Source organism: Leptomonas pyrrhocoris (assembly GCF_001293395.1).
Source record: "Leptomonas pyrrhocoris isolate H10 chromosome Unknown, whole genome shotgun sequence".
Lineage (NCBI taxonomy): Eukaryota > Euglenozoa > Kinetoplastea > Trypanosomatida > Trypanosomatidae > Leptomonas > Leptomonas pyrrhocoris.
Genome location: NW_015438376.1, coordinates 563,861 through 577,303, shown reverse-complemented (window position 1 = coordinate 577,303; position 13,443 = coordinate 563,861). Strand labels below are relative to the sequence as shown.

The following is a 13,443-nucleotide window of genomic DNA, read 5'->3' as shown; positions in this document are numbered from 1 at the left end:
CTCATTGTTGTTGTTGTTTTTGCAGGTGCACTTTGGTGCTTTCGCAACGAGGAGAGGAGAGGAGGGAGAAGATGAGAAACTACTGGAGAGGGCGGCTGTCCTCGGCCTCCTTCTTCTTCTCTGCAGACGTCTTGCCCACATCAATCTGTGCCGCGGCCGCAGCCGGGCTGATCTTCTGGAGCCGCTCCACGTCCTCCACCGCCTTCATGTAGGCCTGCGCCTCCTCCTGCCGCTTCGTCTCCAGCCGCATCGCCTGCTTGTCCACGAACTTTCGCAGCGCGAAGAGGTCCTTCTGACGGCGCCAGCAGCGCAGCATGCCGTAGAGGGAGCCCGCAGTGACGGAGAACCAGAAGATGACGTACATGGAGTGCACCACCGGTGTTAAATGAACGTAGGTCACCTCGTCCACTTCACGGCGACGCGGCCAGGCGTGGCCACGCACAATGCGCTGATCATCGCCGGAGAAGTCCTCCAGCATCTCCACGAAGTAATGGTGCACGCCGTGCTTCTTCACGCTCTCCTCGAGGTGGTCGGGGCCCCAGCGCTTTTTATAGTACGCTATCGCCATGTTCCACGGCCGCATCGCCAGCCACGAAAGGTCCACCGCGACGGGGCCTTCGTTGTCAGGGCTCGGGCCCCAGAAGAGCGAGCCGCCGAGAAACTCCTCCTTGCGAAGAATACCGCGCACCTGGGCAGGCGCGAAGCCTTCGCCGATGTACTGCATCAGCATCGTGCGGTGCTTCCCGGCGTCGATGGGCACCCAGCCGCGGTTCACCATCACAAAGTCACCGGTGTTCGCAATTTCGAACGGCGTCATCACGAGAAAGCCGCCGCGGCTTTCGTCTTCGTTGGCCGCTCCCTTGTAGGACGGGATGGACCGCGGCCCGACCAAGCAGGAGCCCTCGTTGTCGAAGGAGCCGTCCAGCTTAACGCGCCGAAACTCGCAGTCGTTGACGGTGGAGTGCGGGGGCGGCAGCGAGTCGAGGGGGTCCTTGTTCAGGTTTTTGTGGTTCTCCAGCAGCTGCCGCTTCTGTCCTCGTCGGAAAATCTGCCAAATGCCAGCGTTGAAGGACATCACGCTGGTGCAGAGGAACATAATCCCCATGTAGTCTGGCCGCATGATTGCTGAGTTGTGTTGATGTTGCTAAGGCAGCCACGGGAAAGAAAGGGCAGAGGAAGCCGCAGATGTGCGTGCTCGAAAGTGCAGCGAAGGCACGTGCGTGAATGTGTGTGTGTAAGGGGTGGGAGAAGACTCCACAGCAGCGTACACGCAGCGGGGGAAGGGGGGGAGGTGTTAAGTCCTATGTTGTGAGCAACCGATGGCCGACGCACACGCACACGCGATGAGGACCTCTCGGAAGGCTAAAATGCGCTGATGTACTTCGATGGTGGTGGTGAAGTCAGCGGTGGTGCGCAGTGTTGTTTAGTTCCGTTTCCCCGACAACAGAAAAGTGCATGGGGCGACATTTGAAAGAAGTAGAAGGAAGGAAAAGACGCCTCCTTTTCCAGAAGACCTCGTGAAGGAAGATCCTTTTGTGGAGAACTTGCAGAACTGGCGTGCAACGGCCGATACGCCAAAATGCTACGTCTCTATGGACCAAATAAAATTCATACACGGTCATTCAAAGAGCTCCGAGGCCGCTTGCGTAGCGCGACATCGCTTTGTTTACCGTTTTTATTTCTACGCTTCTCGATCTTGTGCATCGCATCAACAGGTGTATAATGGACGAGAAAGTACACAGAACGAACAAGTAGAGGATGGCGTCGTTTTTCTTTTCTTTAGAATAGTGGACTTCACACGTACACAACAAGCGCCTCTCTCTCTCTCTCTCTATATATATATATGTATATGATGTCATGCGCTCGACGTGGCAGGCGGGACACCGGAAGAGCGCAGATGCGGCTCCACCTCCGTGTATAACCGCTTCATCTCGAAGAAGTAACTGCGCGACTCCTCGACCGCCTCTGCGTACACGTCGCACTTCTCCCGCAGACGATGCAGCTCCGCGTAGAGCGCGAGCACCTGCGCGTCCTTGTCCATCTTCTCAATCGATTCGCAGCACATCGCTGCCTCTGCGGTGTTGTGGTCGCCCTCGCTCTGCCACTGCAGGCGGTGCGAGCGCTCCTCTTCTAGCTTGCGCTGCAGCATCGCATTCTCGGCTTTCAAAAGTTGATTTTGTCGTCGCAGGTCGTTGAACTCTTTCCATTCCTCCGGGGTCAGCGCAGGACTGCTGCTGGGGCTCGCAGAGGCAGAAGACGCTGCTATTGCTGGTGGTTGGGGTGATGATGATGATGACGTGTCCATGGCGAAGACGCGATAAACTGTGTGTAGGGGGTGCGTGTGAGCGAATGCGGTCTTTGGCGTCGAGTATTCTCGTACTGACAAGATTAGAGAAGGTGAAACGATGTTTTTCCTCTTGAGTCTTAGGTGTGGAGTTCGTGGTGCTTCTAGTAGTTCCGTTACATTGAGCTTCGAGGGGAAATGCCAAGGAAGTCACACACGAGAAGAATCGCCAACGAAGAAGATGAAAAGATGCAGCGGACGCATGGACACAAGACGGGTCAACGGCACTGCATCTGCGTAGCTCTCCATATGCACTACACCAAACGAGGCTGATTGACTCCATCGTCATCCGCCTCCCACAAGGACATCGGTATTGCTCTCCGCCATACATTGCCACGTGACTTTCAGCCCTCATATTTGAAGACTTCCGCGCGCACAATGGCGTCGTGTGCTCCCCGACTCTCGACACGGCTTCGTTTTTCTTTCAAACCCTGCTTTGGTATCAACGACACACAACAGCTACAAAAGAATTCACTGAAGAGAAGGGAAATGAAACAGCAAAAGAGAAGAGTCGAGGACAGCACTCATCAAAATAAAGGTTTTGTCTGTTCGTTGATTTGGAAGATTCGTGAAGCGAAGAAGGACCAAATTGGTAAAAATAAAAAGCGAGAGGAGTAACTCTCTTTGAAGGAACAAAAAAGCGCTGAAGTTGTTGTCCGCGTTTGTCGCGGTGAGTCGCTCTGCCGTGCAGACACCAGCACGCACGCACGCACAGATTTCTATCGTTGTGCTTTTGGCGGATGCCTGCACTTAAAATCCGTCATACTTTTAAAGCGTCACAGTCGCGTTCGTGCATTTCGCTGGAGCTTTGTACCGGACAGCGGCTTCGTCAGAGACAACGCACCCTGAAGAAGAAATAAATACGCGGACGAGCGTCCATCACAAAAGAAGTTGATTCGTCAAGTTGAAGTTGGAAAGCAACAAAGGAAGATCAGCAAAAAAAAAAAAATAAGACGAAAACAAATTTCTGACCGTTCACCACGCAGGAGGGAGGAGGGGATGAACCACGGCAATCACACCATCGTACACCGGCACTCACGGGGGGGAGGGGAAAAGGTGTCTGCTTTGTTCTTCCCGGTGCTGTGGAGAGCAGAGGAGCACGCCTTCGCTTTCAAATACACTCACAACAAGAGGTAAATTCTGTTCCTCGCTGGGAGATGAAGTCGCACAACGTAAGGAGATCTAGAAGAGGCTTTTTTGTTGGTTCGTCCGACCGGGGTTGTAGTGAAACCAAAAACGTTTTACAAGAAAAAGAAGGTAGTTGGCAATAATAAAAGAGAAAACAAGTACATGTACGACTTGGCTGATTCAATGTGAAGACAGCACAGTAATGCTATTCCTTGGTGAACGCCTTGCGCAGCGGCAGCTGACAACCTTCACGCCACCAGAGAGCCCAGTGCTGATCTTTTGCCAAAGTCTCGTATCTGTATTGTCCTCTATCTGTTGGGAGAACCACGTTTCTTCCTTTACCAAAGAAGAAGGAGAAGAAAGAGAGGCGAGCGAAAGGAGTGGACGTATTCGCGTAATCATAAAACAACAAACAACAATAACGGAGAAAACCAAACAAGCAAAAAAGTGTTGTTCAAAATTGACATTAAGCACGAAAGCGCCGTTCGCACCACCGAAGCCTCCGCGAGGAACCTTCGTGGGAGTGTCGCAGCGGCAAAACAAAGAGAGAAAAAAAAACGCGACCGCAGAAAGTAAAAATAATCCGCACTAACAAAAAAAAAATCGGAACGTCCGGCGGTTTGTGTCTCCGGTAGAAGAAAAAACGCTCCCGTGTCGACGCCGCCCCGTGCATCTCCGTTTCCGTCGCTTTCATCGAAGTTGCTGCATCGACAACTCGAACACGAAAGAAGGGGCAAGAGGAAGAAGAAGTCAACGAGCATCGCAAAAGGACCGGATCAAGCACGACAGGTAATGATGCGTCCGATGAGGCCGAGATGGCACGGTTGTTACTTGAAACCTTCACCAGCGCCACTGCGCAAGCAAACACGCACGCACAATACCAAACCCTCTGCCAAGCTCTCCTTCCTGCATCCTTTCCACCAATGCGCTCCGTTTTATGCGGCACTCCGTGACCGTTGGATGCAGGCGTACGAGGAGGCGACGACATGCGGTGTAACAGGCATATATATATACGTATGTACGTGGGGCGCACCGCACCGTCTCACTCCGCCCATCCAAGTGAGAAAACAAAATCGAATGCACCTGCTTATGTATCGCGCGCCGTGCGGAGCAGAGCGCAGCTAAGAAGAATCACCGCCACGGCAAACGCCACCCTTTGCGCTTTCGCACAGTTGGACGGAGTCGCAGGGGCACCTGACGGCTTCGACGGCTCGGGGGATGCCGCTGTGTACGACGTGGTGGAAGATGAGAGGGAGTCGTTCAGCCCTGCAGCGGTCGTGGCGGAGAGCGTGCGGGGAGGGGAGAGGTTCGTCACGCCGCCAGAGTCCTCGGAGAACTCGGTGCCCCCGAGCGACCCATCGATCCCGCCGCAGCGGCACGAGGCGGAGAGCACCACCGCGGCCAACAGCTCGTGCAGCACGCGATGCTCCTCTGCGGTGGGCACGTCCGGCTCCCGCTGACCGGTCAGCACCGGCTTCGCCACCATCGGCACGTCGTCGCCGTCGGTGTAGCCGGTGGCATGAAGGGACGACGCGTTGGTGAGGCTGCGTGGGATGAAGAAGTGGCGGCCTCGCACCGTGACGTGGGTGAGCGGCTCCGTTGCAGACATCTCGCAACGAAAACAGGAGAAATAAAAAAAGCAGAAGCAATGAAAAAAAAAGGAATCGCTAAAACCAAAGAAATGCGGTGCTCTGATTGCGGAGTTGGCGAAACCAGCGAAGCGTTCCACACCGGAAATGCCACGCACGCACACGCACTCTTGTGAATCAGCAAAGGAGAGGAGATCCAACACGAAGAAGACTGGAAGACATTTAAAGCGGCAGAATACCGTTGTTACTACTCACGTACGGAGAACGGTTTATGGTGTGTGGGTGAGGAGGGCGGAGGGGGGAACGATGAGAGACCGAAAGAACGAAAAGGAGAAACGAGTGAGATGGGTGGAGACACGTTCACTGGGAGAGTTTTGCTGCACCCTGTGGCCGTAGCGAAAGGCGTGTGCGTGTCGTAAAAGCCAAGCGCACCACCGTGTGAGCAAGGCGGGGAACTGTTGGAGGCTGACAACGTCATCGCCTCGCTGTGCATCTCCGCAGGAATCCCTCACGTTTAACGGCGTAATTGTGCAGGGTTGTACTCTAAAGAGGAAGATAACCATAAAACAAAAACACGCTTGCTCCAGGACGAAGAAAGGGCTTTCTGAAGCAGTAATGCGCACGTCGTGAACAAGGCGGTGGATGTCCGGATAAAAGGCAAAGGAAAAAGACCTACAATAACGACAGCAGTGGTGCTCAACATACATCGCGCGCGCGGTCATTTTTAGACGGCGCAAGGGTTTTAGTTACGAATGCACCTCAAAGCGGAATAAGACCAAATAGAAAAGCGCTGGTGAGTTGACCGAACACGGTATCTGAGCCGTGTGTCCATCGAGGAGGACGGTGCAGCGTCAAAACGAAAGAGAAGGGAGAAAACGATCAAGTGAGCGTGAGGGTGCCACACAAAAACCGAAGGGAATCCGTCCTCCATTCGCGACTGCGCCTGCGCCGTCCGCTCACGGTCGCGGTGACTTGTTCCTCTTCGAAGCCCACGAGCTCAGCGTGTCCGTCTCGTTCACCACGAGCCGCCGCAGCTGCATGTTCTGCTCGTCCACTCGATCCGCGTACGACGTCACCAACTCCAAGTGCCGCTGCATCCACTCCATCAGGTGTGCGGCTAGGTTCAGGCGTGTCACCTTCACCGGGCAGCCGTAACGCGAGTACGGGCAGACCACGCCGCCGTCCTCCTCCTCCGCGGCGGTGGGGGATGGGATGCCGTCCACGGACGCGGCATTCCAGCGACGACCCGCCGCCGGAGCGCGTTGGGAGGAGGGCCGGTCAACAAACGACGCGCTGCTCTGCAGCTGCGTGGTGGAATTATTTAGTGAGTGCGCACGGGTGTACTTCTGGGTGGTGCCGACGTCTTCTCCAACGGCCTCGAGCATCGCGTCGATATCCTCTTCCTTTTGAAAGTAGTGCATAGAGGACGCGCGCGAGGGCGAGGATCGCGGGCTCGGATCACGCGGGCTGCGCTGCGGTGTGCAGTTGGACAGCGACGACGCGGCGGCATCGCTGGCCGCATCCGCCAACATGAAGAATTCACTTCCGCCGCCCGCACCACCGCCGGCACCGCCGCTACCGCAACCGGGCGACACGCGACCCGGCGAGGAGAGCTGCAGGTTTGGATTGCGCAGGCAAGTGACCACGTGCGCGTGAAGCCGTCGCTTGCGGAAGAACTGCAAACAATACGGACACGTCACCTTCATGGCATCACAGTTCTGCTCGTGGGCCGCCACCGTCTGCCGGGACTGCCAGCTGCCACAGTAGCGGCACTTCACCTTGGCCTCTGCGCACTCCTGCGACGTGTGCTTCTCCATTAGCTGGCGCGGCACTATCGCCCCGCAGGCCGCACATCGCGTCGGCACGCGGGTGCAGCGGCGGAAGTGGCTGCTGAGGTCACCGCGAAGCATGCGCTCGTTGCAGTGCGGGCAGCGCATGGGGGCATCCTTGCACTCCGCCATGTGCGTCTCGAGCTCTTGTTTGTCGAAGTCCTGCCGACAGTGCGGGCAGAGCACCAGCTGACGCTTGCACACGTGCCGATCGCCGATGAAGATGGGCTGCCCACACATCTTGCACGGGATCGGCTTCACGCCGTTGTTCGGGTTGGCCGGCCCCTTCAGCTCCTTGATCCGGTCGGCGTAGCGTAGGGAGTTGAGGGTGTCCTCGCAGTGGCTCTGGCACGGTGAGATGGTCGCAATCACGCACGTCTTGCAGCGGCCCACGAAGCTCTCCCGGAGGATCTGCGTCAGCTTCGACCCGCGAAAAGGGATGTGCCGCTTGCGCATCGACATGGCGCGGATGCACTCCTTCAACGCTAAGAGGGACTTATTGATCTCCGCGCCCTCGCGGCGCGTCCGTGCGTCCGTCTCGGCCGTATCGGAGGCCCGCTCACTCCCCGCGAGGTCCACAAACGTGATGCGGCCCTGCTGCTGCCCGTCCCCGCCGTCCGTCACCGTCAATTTGATCTCCAGCACCGCGTGGGAGCGCGAGCTGCGGTCGTTGGCGTGCGTCGTACCGATGGCACGCAGCTGCTGCCCGCTCGTCATCAACGCGTTCACATCGTCGACGGAGCGGACGGGCTGCTCGGTGATACCGACGATGTGCACGTTTTGGTACTCGTCCTGCAGCATCTTCACCTCGGCTCGGTCGTTGAGTAGGTCGTAGAGCTTTACTCCGTAGACCTCGTAGAAGCTGGCCGTCATGCTGCCCTGCGTCATGGCCAGCAGCTCCGTGACGGCGAGGCTGTAGAGGCCGGGGGTGTCGCCGTTGCCGAGCATCGTGTACGTCTTGCCACTGCCGGTCTGGCCAAAGGCAAAGATCACGGCCCCGCCGCCCTCCCGCACGCTCTGCAGCAGCGGCTGGCAGCAGCTCTTGTACACCTCGTCGTTCGTGCACCACTCGCCAAAGACGTGGTCGTAGCTGAAGCTGCTGGGTTCGATGACGGGGGTTAAATCGAGCTTCGTTCGACGCGCGTACACCGTCACGTTCGGGCCGCCACCGTCGTCGCAGCGCACCACGTCGTTCTCGTCGTCCTCGCGGCCGGCGATGCGGCACCGCTTGCGCACCGCGACCGTAATGGTGGAGTTCATCGTTGGAGAAACGGAAGGCGCGACGCTCGTTGAGCGCTCGGGGGAAGGCCGCTGACCCTCCACCGAAGCAGAGGTGGACTCGTCTCTCGACATGGCAAGGTCTCTCAAGAAAGCAGATAGAAAATATACAGGAAGAATAAATAATACATATAACGCTTATCCGGCTTTGGTGCTTCAGCGTGTGGAGTCTTAACGGTGCATAACGTTGGCGGATTATTAGTCTAAATATCTGACGTAAAATTTGGAAAGCAGCTCGAGTTGTTGGCGAATACAAAGCGTGGATGGCTAGTGGGTATGCGTGTGTGTGTGTGTGCAAAGCAATGCTGAGCGCTTTGACACGCACCAACGAACTGCGAGAGAAGAGGAGAGAAGCGGCAAATGAAGACAGAAGGGAGTTATCTACGCAGACAGCACGCCTTTCGGTGAGCATCGAACAACGCAGATTTTGAAAGATGCGTCGCTTTCTTTGCTTTAGCCGGTTGCTGCGGCGTGCGCGGCATGACGCGCGGCGAAGAGCGTAATTCCTCTACTTGGGGAAACCCAAACGCTATCATGGCCAAAAATGGCCCACACAGCGTCCTTCCGAGCACGCAGTGTTCAAAGATAAATGTATCTTGACAAGCACATCAGCTTCGCTAATGTGAATGCAGGCACGCACCTGTGCGTCACGTCGTGCAAAGACGACTTCAATACAACACAGCGTTTCTTCTCTTCATTATTCCACAAAATAGCGTGTGAGTGGGCGTGTGCGCAACCCGCTGATGTTGCCTCAGCGCGTGCGTACACACCGGAAACAGAGGAGGAAAGACGCCTCCGCAACGGCAAAAGGGTCGGCGCACGACGCCCCCAAACAACAGCAAAGGCAAACGCAGACGCCGGACGACTCGCAGCACCACGCACGACAGCAGCGAGCGCAGAGCCCCAAATAAAAGCCTCAACTTTCCTCAATGCGCCTCAGTGCCTTCTGAACCCCGTCGAATGTCGCCACACCTCACAAGTCCATCGTGGCCCAGGCGGCCGCTCTCCCCGCCTCTGTCTCGCGTGAACCAACACCCCCCAGTCGCCACAGTACAGAGACCCTTCGCCTTCAACACCGGAGAGTGCGGAACTCCGCTCTGGTGCGCAGACACACGCACGCGGGACCCACGACCAGCCGCCACGACCTCCCTCGCTTTATTCATCCGGAATCGTGTTCTTCGGCTTGGGGCTCATCGGCACCATGAAGTTGTCGTTCAGCGCCCACCGCCGCCGCGACCAGAACGGCTTGCGTTCGTCCATCCGAACCGCGTCCGACACGAACGCCGCAGGATCAAACGTTGCGAACATCGTGTTCGGCTCCAGCGACTCCCCCGCGTGCTTGTTCGCCAAGTTGACCGGCGTGCGGCCTGTGTCGCTCGTGAAGCGCTCCTCCATGACACGGGCCATCATATCGGGTGACATCGCCCGTGGCGGTCGGCCCGCCTCGTCGAGGTCCTCTAGAAACAGCGGCACCTCTGGATCCCAGTCGCGCTGCTCCGGCGTGCCGGGGATGCGCGGCAGCAGCTCCTCCTCCTCGAAGCGCTCCACCGTTGCGCCGGCGCGGATGAGCTGCACGAGCAGGTGATCCTGATGGTGCTTGTACGCGAAGCGACGGCTGCTAATACTGGACGGGGTGCCATCGGCGTACTCGAAGTCCGCGATCTCGCGTGAGGGGCCGTATTTGCCGTAGCGGTCGCCATGCCCGTGGTGGAGCATCCACTCGATGTGCGTCTTGCGAAAGCGGGGCTGCGGCAGCGGGAAGGGAGAGCGGACGGAAGGGTAGGACGGCGCTTCACCAGGGGCTGCCCAGGGGGAACTGGGCCGGCCACTGTAGTTGTTGCGCACTTCGGAGTAGGCCCGCACGGCGGTGTGGAGGGCCACCGCGGAGCCGCTCGCCGACACGCACCCGCCATGGTACATCATGGCACAGCGCCCGCGGGAGAACAGAAAAGAAAAAAGGAAAAGCGCACAGAGGAGGAAGGCGGTGCCCCGGTGTGCACAGGCGGCTGCGGCTTCTGTGGTTGGCGAAGCACACCAACGGAGTCGCGTTAGAAGCAAAGAGAATAGGAAGAGCAGCGGTGGAGCATCGATAGAGAGAGAGAAAAAAAAAACGCATATTTATAAACGTGAAGAAGCCGTAATGGGACGATCACACCGTCGAGTATCGGCACACCATCAAATCGAGGCGGCGGCGACGTACGCCGGTGCTACTGTAGTCAGCGCGCAGCACTTCGTTTCTCTCGTTCTTTCTTCCACCGTACATTTGAGCGGGTTCTCCATTTTCCCCTCGCAGGACCCTTTTCGTGGTAACGGAGATGGCGACCGCAACTCGCCTCCTGCTGCTTTCGAGGTGTGCCCATGCCTTGTGCATTCTTGATTTATATATCTTCTCGAAACTTCCGCCCACCGTGTTACTCGATGTCGAGTGCTCTGTGAATGACGGGGAACTTCGCATTGTCCGTCAGCAAGTCGCCGGCTTTGCAGGTGTAGAGCGGGCCGTGTGTGTCGCGCGAGACCCAGGAGTTGCGCTGCCCATCGAAGACGCAGCGGTCCGGCATCAGCGCCAGGGTGTAGTTCGTCACCTGCGCAAACGGGGTCATCGCCACTGTTCTCGCGGCTTGCTGCGCCGCGCCCTCCAACGTCGGCTGCATCCCCGTCACCACATAATTGTTGAGGAAGAGCGCCGCGCCGGGGGCCAGCGGAGGCACCTCCGCCACGGGCAGATGCGCCAGCTCAGGCAGGTGGCGCACGACGGAGCCGTGATCGAAAATGCCGCCCGAGAGAAATCGGCCCAGCTCCCGCCCGTCGTGCGCGATGCGGCGAATTACGTGGTGCGAGCCGGGCATGACCGCCTGGGTGGCCGTCGCCGCCCCCGTCGTCGTCGCACTCGCAGGAGCGGCCAGCCCCAGCTGCACAGAGAGCGCCTGCGGATGCGCAAAGTTCGTTCCAAGCCCGGCGAAGCCCAGCGGCATGGCGTTCGTCAGCGGCGAGTCCTGCACCGCGCTGTCGATGTACACTCGCAGGAGAACCTCGCCAGACAGCTGCCCGGCCGCCTCACCAACGCGCTTGCCTACCGCCCCCTCCATCGAGAGGGCCAACGCCTTCAGCTCCGGTGACGACTGCGACAGCAAACACCACGTGCGCGGCCAGTTCTGCATAAACCGCATCACCTCGTTCACGTGATGGTCGCGGCGAAGCTCCGCCTCTAGCTTCCCGCTGTCGCGATAGGTGCGAAAGCTTTTTCTGAGGTCGTCGTAGGTGACCTTGTCGCGCACCTCGCTGATGCGCTCCTCCGACAACTCACCGGAGAGCTCCTCCTCCCGCCCTACGTGCTGGTGGATATCCCTGTACGTGTTGTAGAGGTTTCGCATCCTCGTGAGACGACTGAAAGCGCGGTCCACCGCCCGCTGGTTCTTCAGCTTTACGTGCACCTTCACGGTGCGGGAGTCAAAGGTGCGCTGGCGGTCTGCCTTCGCCGCCTTCTGCTCCAAGTCCGCGGGTATTGGGCCGCTGCCGAAGCCGAGCTCGGTCGTCACACGCGCACTTGGCGACTGCGAGGCGGCGGTTTCAGCGGCCCCTGGCTGTGGCGTCGGCTGCGCGGTCGCACGAAAGCCGAAGCTCGCGCCGCGCTGGTGCTCGGGGTCTATCCCAGGAAACACGGCTTCGCCTCTGCGACGTGCGACGTCGTTGCACAGCGAGGAGAGCTGCCGCAGCGAGTCGAGTGGCAAAAAATTTTCCACGAGCACGAAGCCGTAGTGGCGGTAGGCCCGCACGGCGGCCGGTGTGAAGAGGTCGCGGTAACCCTCAACAACACAGCCCTTCGGTATCATGACGAAGACGGACCTGAAGAGGCGGTTTTGTGTGTGTGTGTGTGTGTGTGTGTGTATGTAGGTGTGTGTGTTCGTGCATTAAAGAAGGTGACAACGCTTTCCTTTCTTAAATTGTGGAAACACGCAGGCATATCAAAGCTATACAGCACCAATACGAAAGCAGAGGTGCAACATACCATCAAAGCTGACGATCAGCCGTTGCGTCTCTCGTGGCGGCGCTATCATTGCAGACAAGGAAAAGAAGCAGAGAAGGAGTGAGTAAGTGAGAATTGTGGAGATGCAGGTCAGACATCGATGTGGCGGGAGTTCACCACATTCATCCGTTTGAACTGTTGGGCTGCGCTGCAGAAACAACAAGAGCGGCCTGCGAACCAGCTTGCCGCCCATCGCGCGGCTCGCCATTGCCCGGTTGGCATTCCTACTCGACGCCCATCACCGATAGAAGCGCAGACCGAGGTCAGACAAACCGCTGTTTTGTTGACTACAAAGAGCTTGCCTCGTACCACACACACGCACCGTACGGAGGTGTAGGTGCACAAGCAAAGGAAACGCCGCGATGAGAGCTCATCGTTGTGCACTGCCTCGCCGCAGCTTATGAAATGCTCTTGTTCTGTCATTGCTGTTCTACTCGCATTTGGGTGTCTCTCGAAGCATAGCATGTGCTATGGTTCATTTACTTTCCAAAAGAAAACAGGTGATCGTGTTAGAGAAATGCCAGAAGAAAGAAAGAAGGAAAATACAACTGAATGCTCGCCACGCAAACTCCTGTTTTAACGGCAGAGGCGTGCGAGAAAGCTTTGTGTATGTCAGAGAGAACCGCCAAAAGGAAAAGAACAGCAAGAAATGTCAAAACTCGAAACACCAGTAAGTAAAATAAAAAATAAAAGCAATGAAAGGAAAACCAACACGAACACCATGTGCGTGCGTGCGTGCGGGCTCGTCGATCGAGCCCCACCGCTGCCCAACGCAGCCCTTCTCCATTTGCGGCGAAGGAGAGAAGAAAAAGCCACGACGGAGGGAGCGGGACGGCTCTGTCACGGTACGACCTGCACATGGAAGCCGAGACGGCTTTACTGGTGTCGAACCACACACACACACACACATACACGCACACACGCATGCACATGCATACACACTCAACCATGCATCTGCCTTGTACATCGATTCGAACGAACGAGTAACCAATTCGAACATACATTGAAAGAAGAGAAAGACATATATATATATATATATGTATTATTACTAGTAGTATTGCTCCTCAAAGAAAATTTGAAGAAAAAATGTACATCGAAAATGTGAGGTACATCGCAGCCCGGCACATCAAAATATATTTTTTCACGCTCATCTCATCTACGTTCTTGTTGGCATGTCCTCCGTAAGCGAGTGGCACAACAAGAAATATTTTTGTGTTGGGGGGGAGATGCGGAGCTGCGTTTTACGGTGGT

The 13,443-nt window shown here is 57.1% G+C and overlaps 6 protein-coding genes across 9 annotated transcripts; all 6 read right to left on the bottom strand.

Annotated features, from left to right (window-relative positions):
* Positions 1–79: 79 nt before the first annotated feature.
* ABB37_07852 (putative mitochondrial hypothetical protein) lies at positions 80–1,382 on the bottom strand (the record flags this gene model as incomplete). Its single annotated transcript, XM_015806643.1, has 1 exon — positions 80–1,382. Exon 1 carries the CDS (start codon positions 1,118–1,120, stop codon positions 80–82), a length of 1,041 nt encoding a protein of 346 aa, XP_015655007.1. The 5' UTR covers positions 1,121–1,382.
* Positions 1,383–1,855: 473 nt separating this feature from the next.
* On the bottom strand, positions 1,856–2,472 carry ABB37_07851 (hypothetical protein; the record flags this gene model as incomplete). 3 transcript variants are annotated; one of them, XM_015806640.1, is made up of 1 exon in its annotated part: positions 1,856–2,472. In XM_015806640.1, exon 1 carries the CDS (start codon positions 2,303–2,305, stop codon positions 1,856–1,858), a length of 450 nt encoding a protein of 149 aa, XP_015655004.1. In that variant the 5' UTR covers positions 2,306–2,472. The 3 variants fall into 3 exon arrangements, with proteins under 3 accessions (XP_015655004.1, XP_015655005.1, XP_015655006.1); XM_015806641.1 differs by having other exon boundaries at positions 1,856–2,381; XM_015806642.1 differs by having other exon boundaries at positions 1,856–2,358.
* A 2,087-nt stretch (positions 2,473–4,559) lies between these two features.
* Positions 4,560–5,310, bottom strand: ABB37_07850 (hypothetical protein; the record flags this gene model as incomplete). Its single annotated transcript, XM_015806639.1, has 1 exon — positions 4,560–5,310. The coding sequence occupies exon 1, from the start codon at positions 5,079–5,081 to the stop codon at positions 4,560–4,562; it is 522 nt and encodes a 173-aa protein (XP_015655003.1). The 5' UTR covers positions 5,082–5,310.
* Positions 5,311–6,017: 707 nt separating this feature from the next.
* ABB37_07849 (putative Mcak-like kinesin) lies at positions 6,018–8,502 on the bottom strand (the record flags this gene model as incomplete). The annotated part of the gene is made up of 1 exon (XM_015806638.1): positions 6,018–8,502. The coding sequence occupies exon 1, from the start codon at positions 8,241–8,243 to the stop codon at positions 6,018–6,020; it is 2,226 nt and encodes a 741-aa protein (XP_015655002.1). The 5' UTR covers positions 8,244–8,502.
* An 821-nt stretch (positions 8,503–9,323) lies between these two features.
* On the bottom strand, positions 9,324–10,185 carry ABB37_07848 (putative mitochondrial hypothetical protein; the record flags this gene model as incomplete). Its single annotated transcript, XM_015806637.1, has 1 exon — positions 9,324–10,185. Exon 1 carries the CDS (start codon positions 10,089–10,091, stop codon positions 9,324–9,326), a length of 768 nt encoding a protein of 255 aa, XP_015655001.1. The 5' UTR covers positions 10,092–10,185.
* Positions 10,186–10,579: 394 nt separating this feature from the next.
* On the bottom strand, positions 10,580–12,218 carry ABB37_07847 (hypothetical protein; the record flags this gene model as incomplete). 2 transcript variants are annotated; one of them, XM_015806635.1, is made up of 1 exon in its annotated part: positions 10,580–12,218. In XM_015806635.1, exon 1 carries the CDS (start codon positions 11,996–11,998, stop codon positions 10,580–10,582), a length of 1,419 nt encoding a protein of 472 aa, XP_015654999.1. In that variant the 5' UTR covers positions 11,999–12,218. The 2 variants fall into 2 exon arrangements, with proteins under 2 accessions (XP_015654999.1, XP_015655000.1); XM_015806636.1 differs by having other exon boundaries at positions 10,580–12,206.
* Between the last annotated feature and the right edge of the window lie 1,225 nt (positions 12,219–13,443).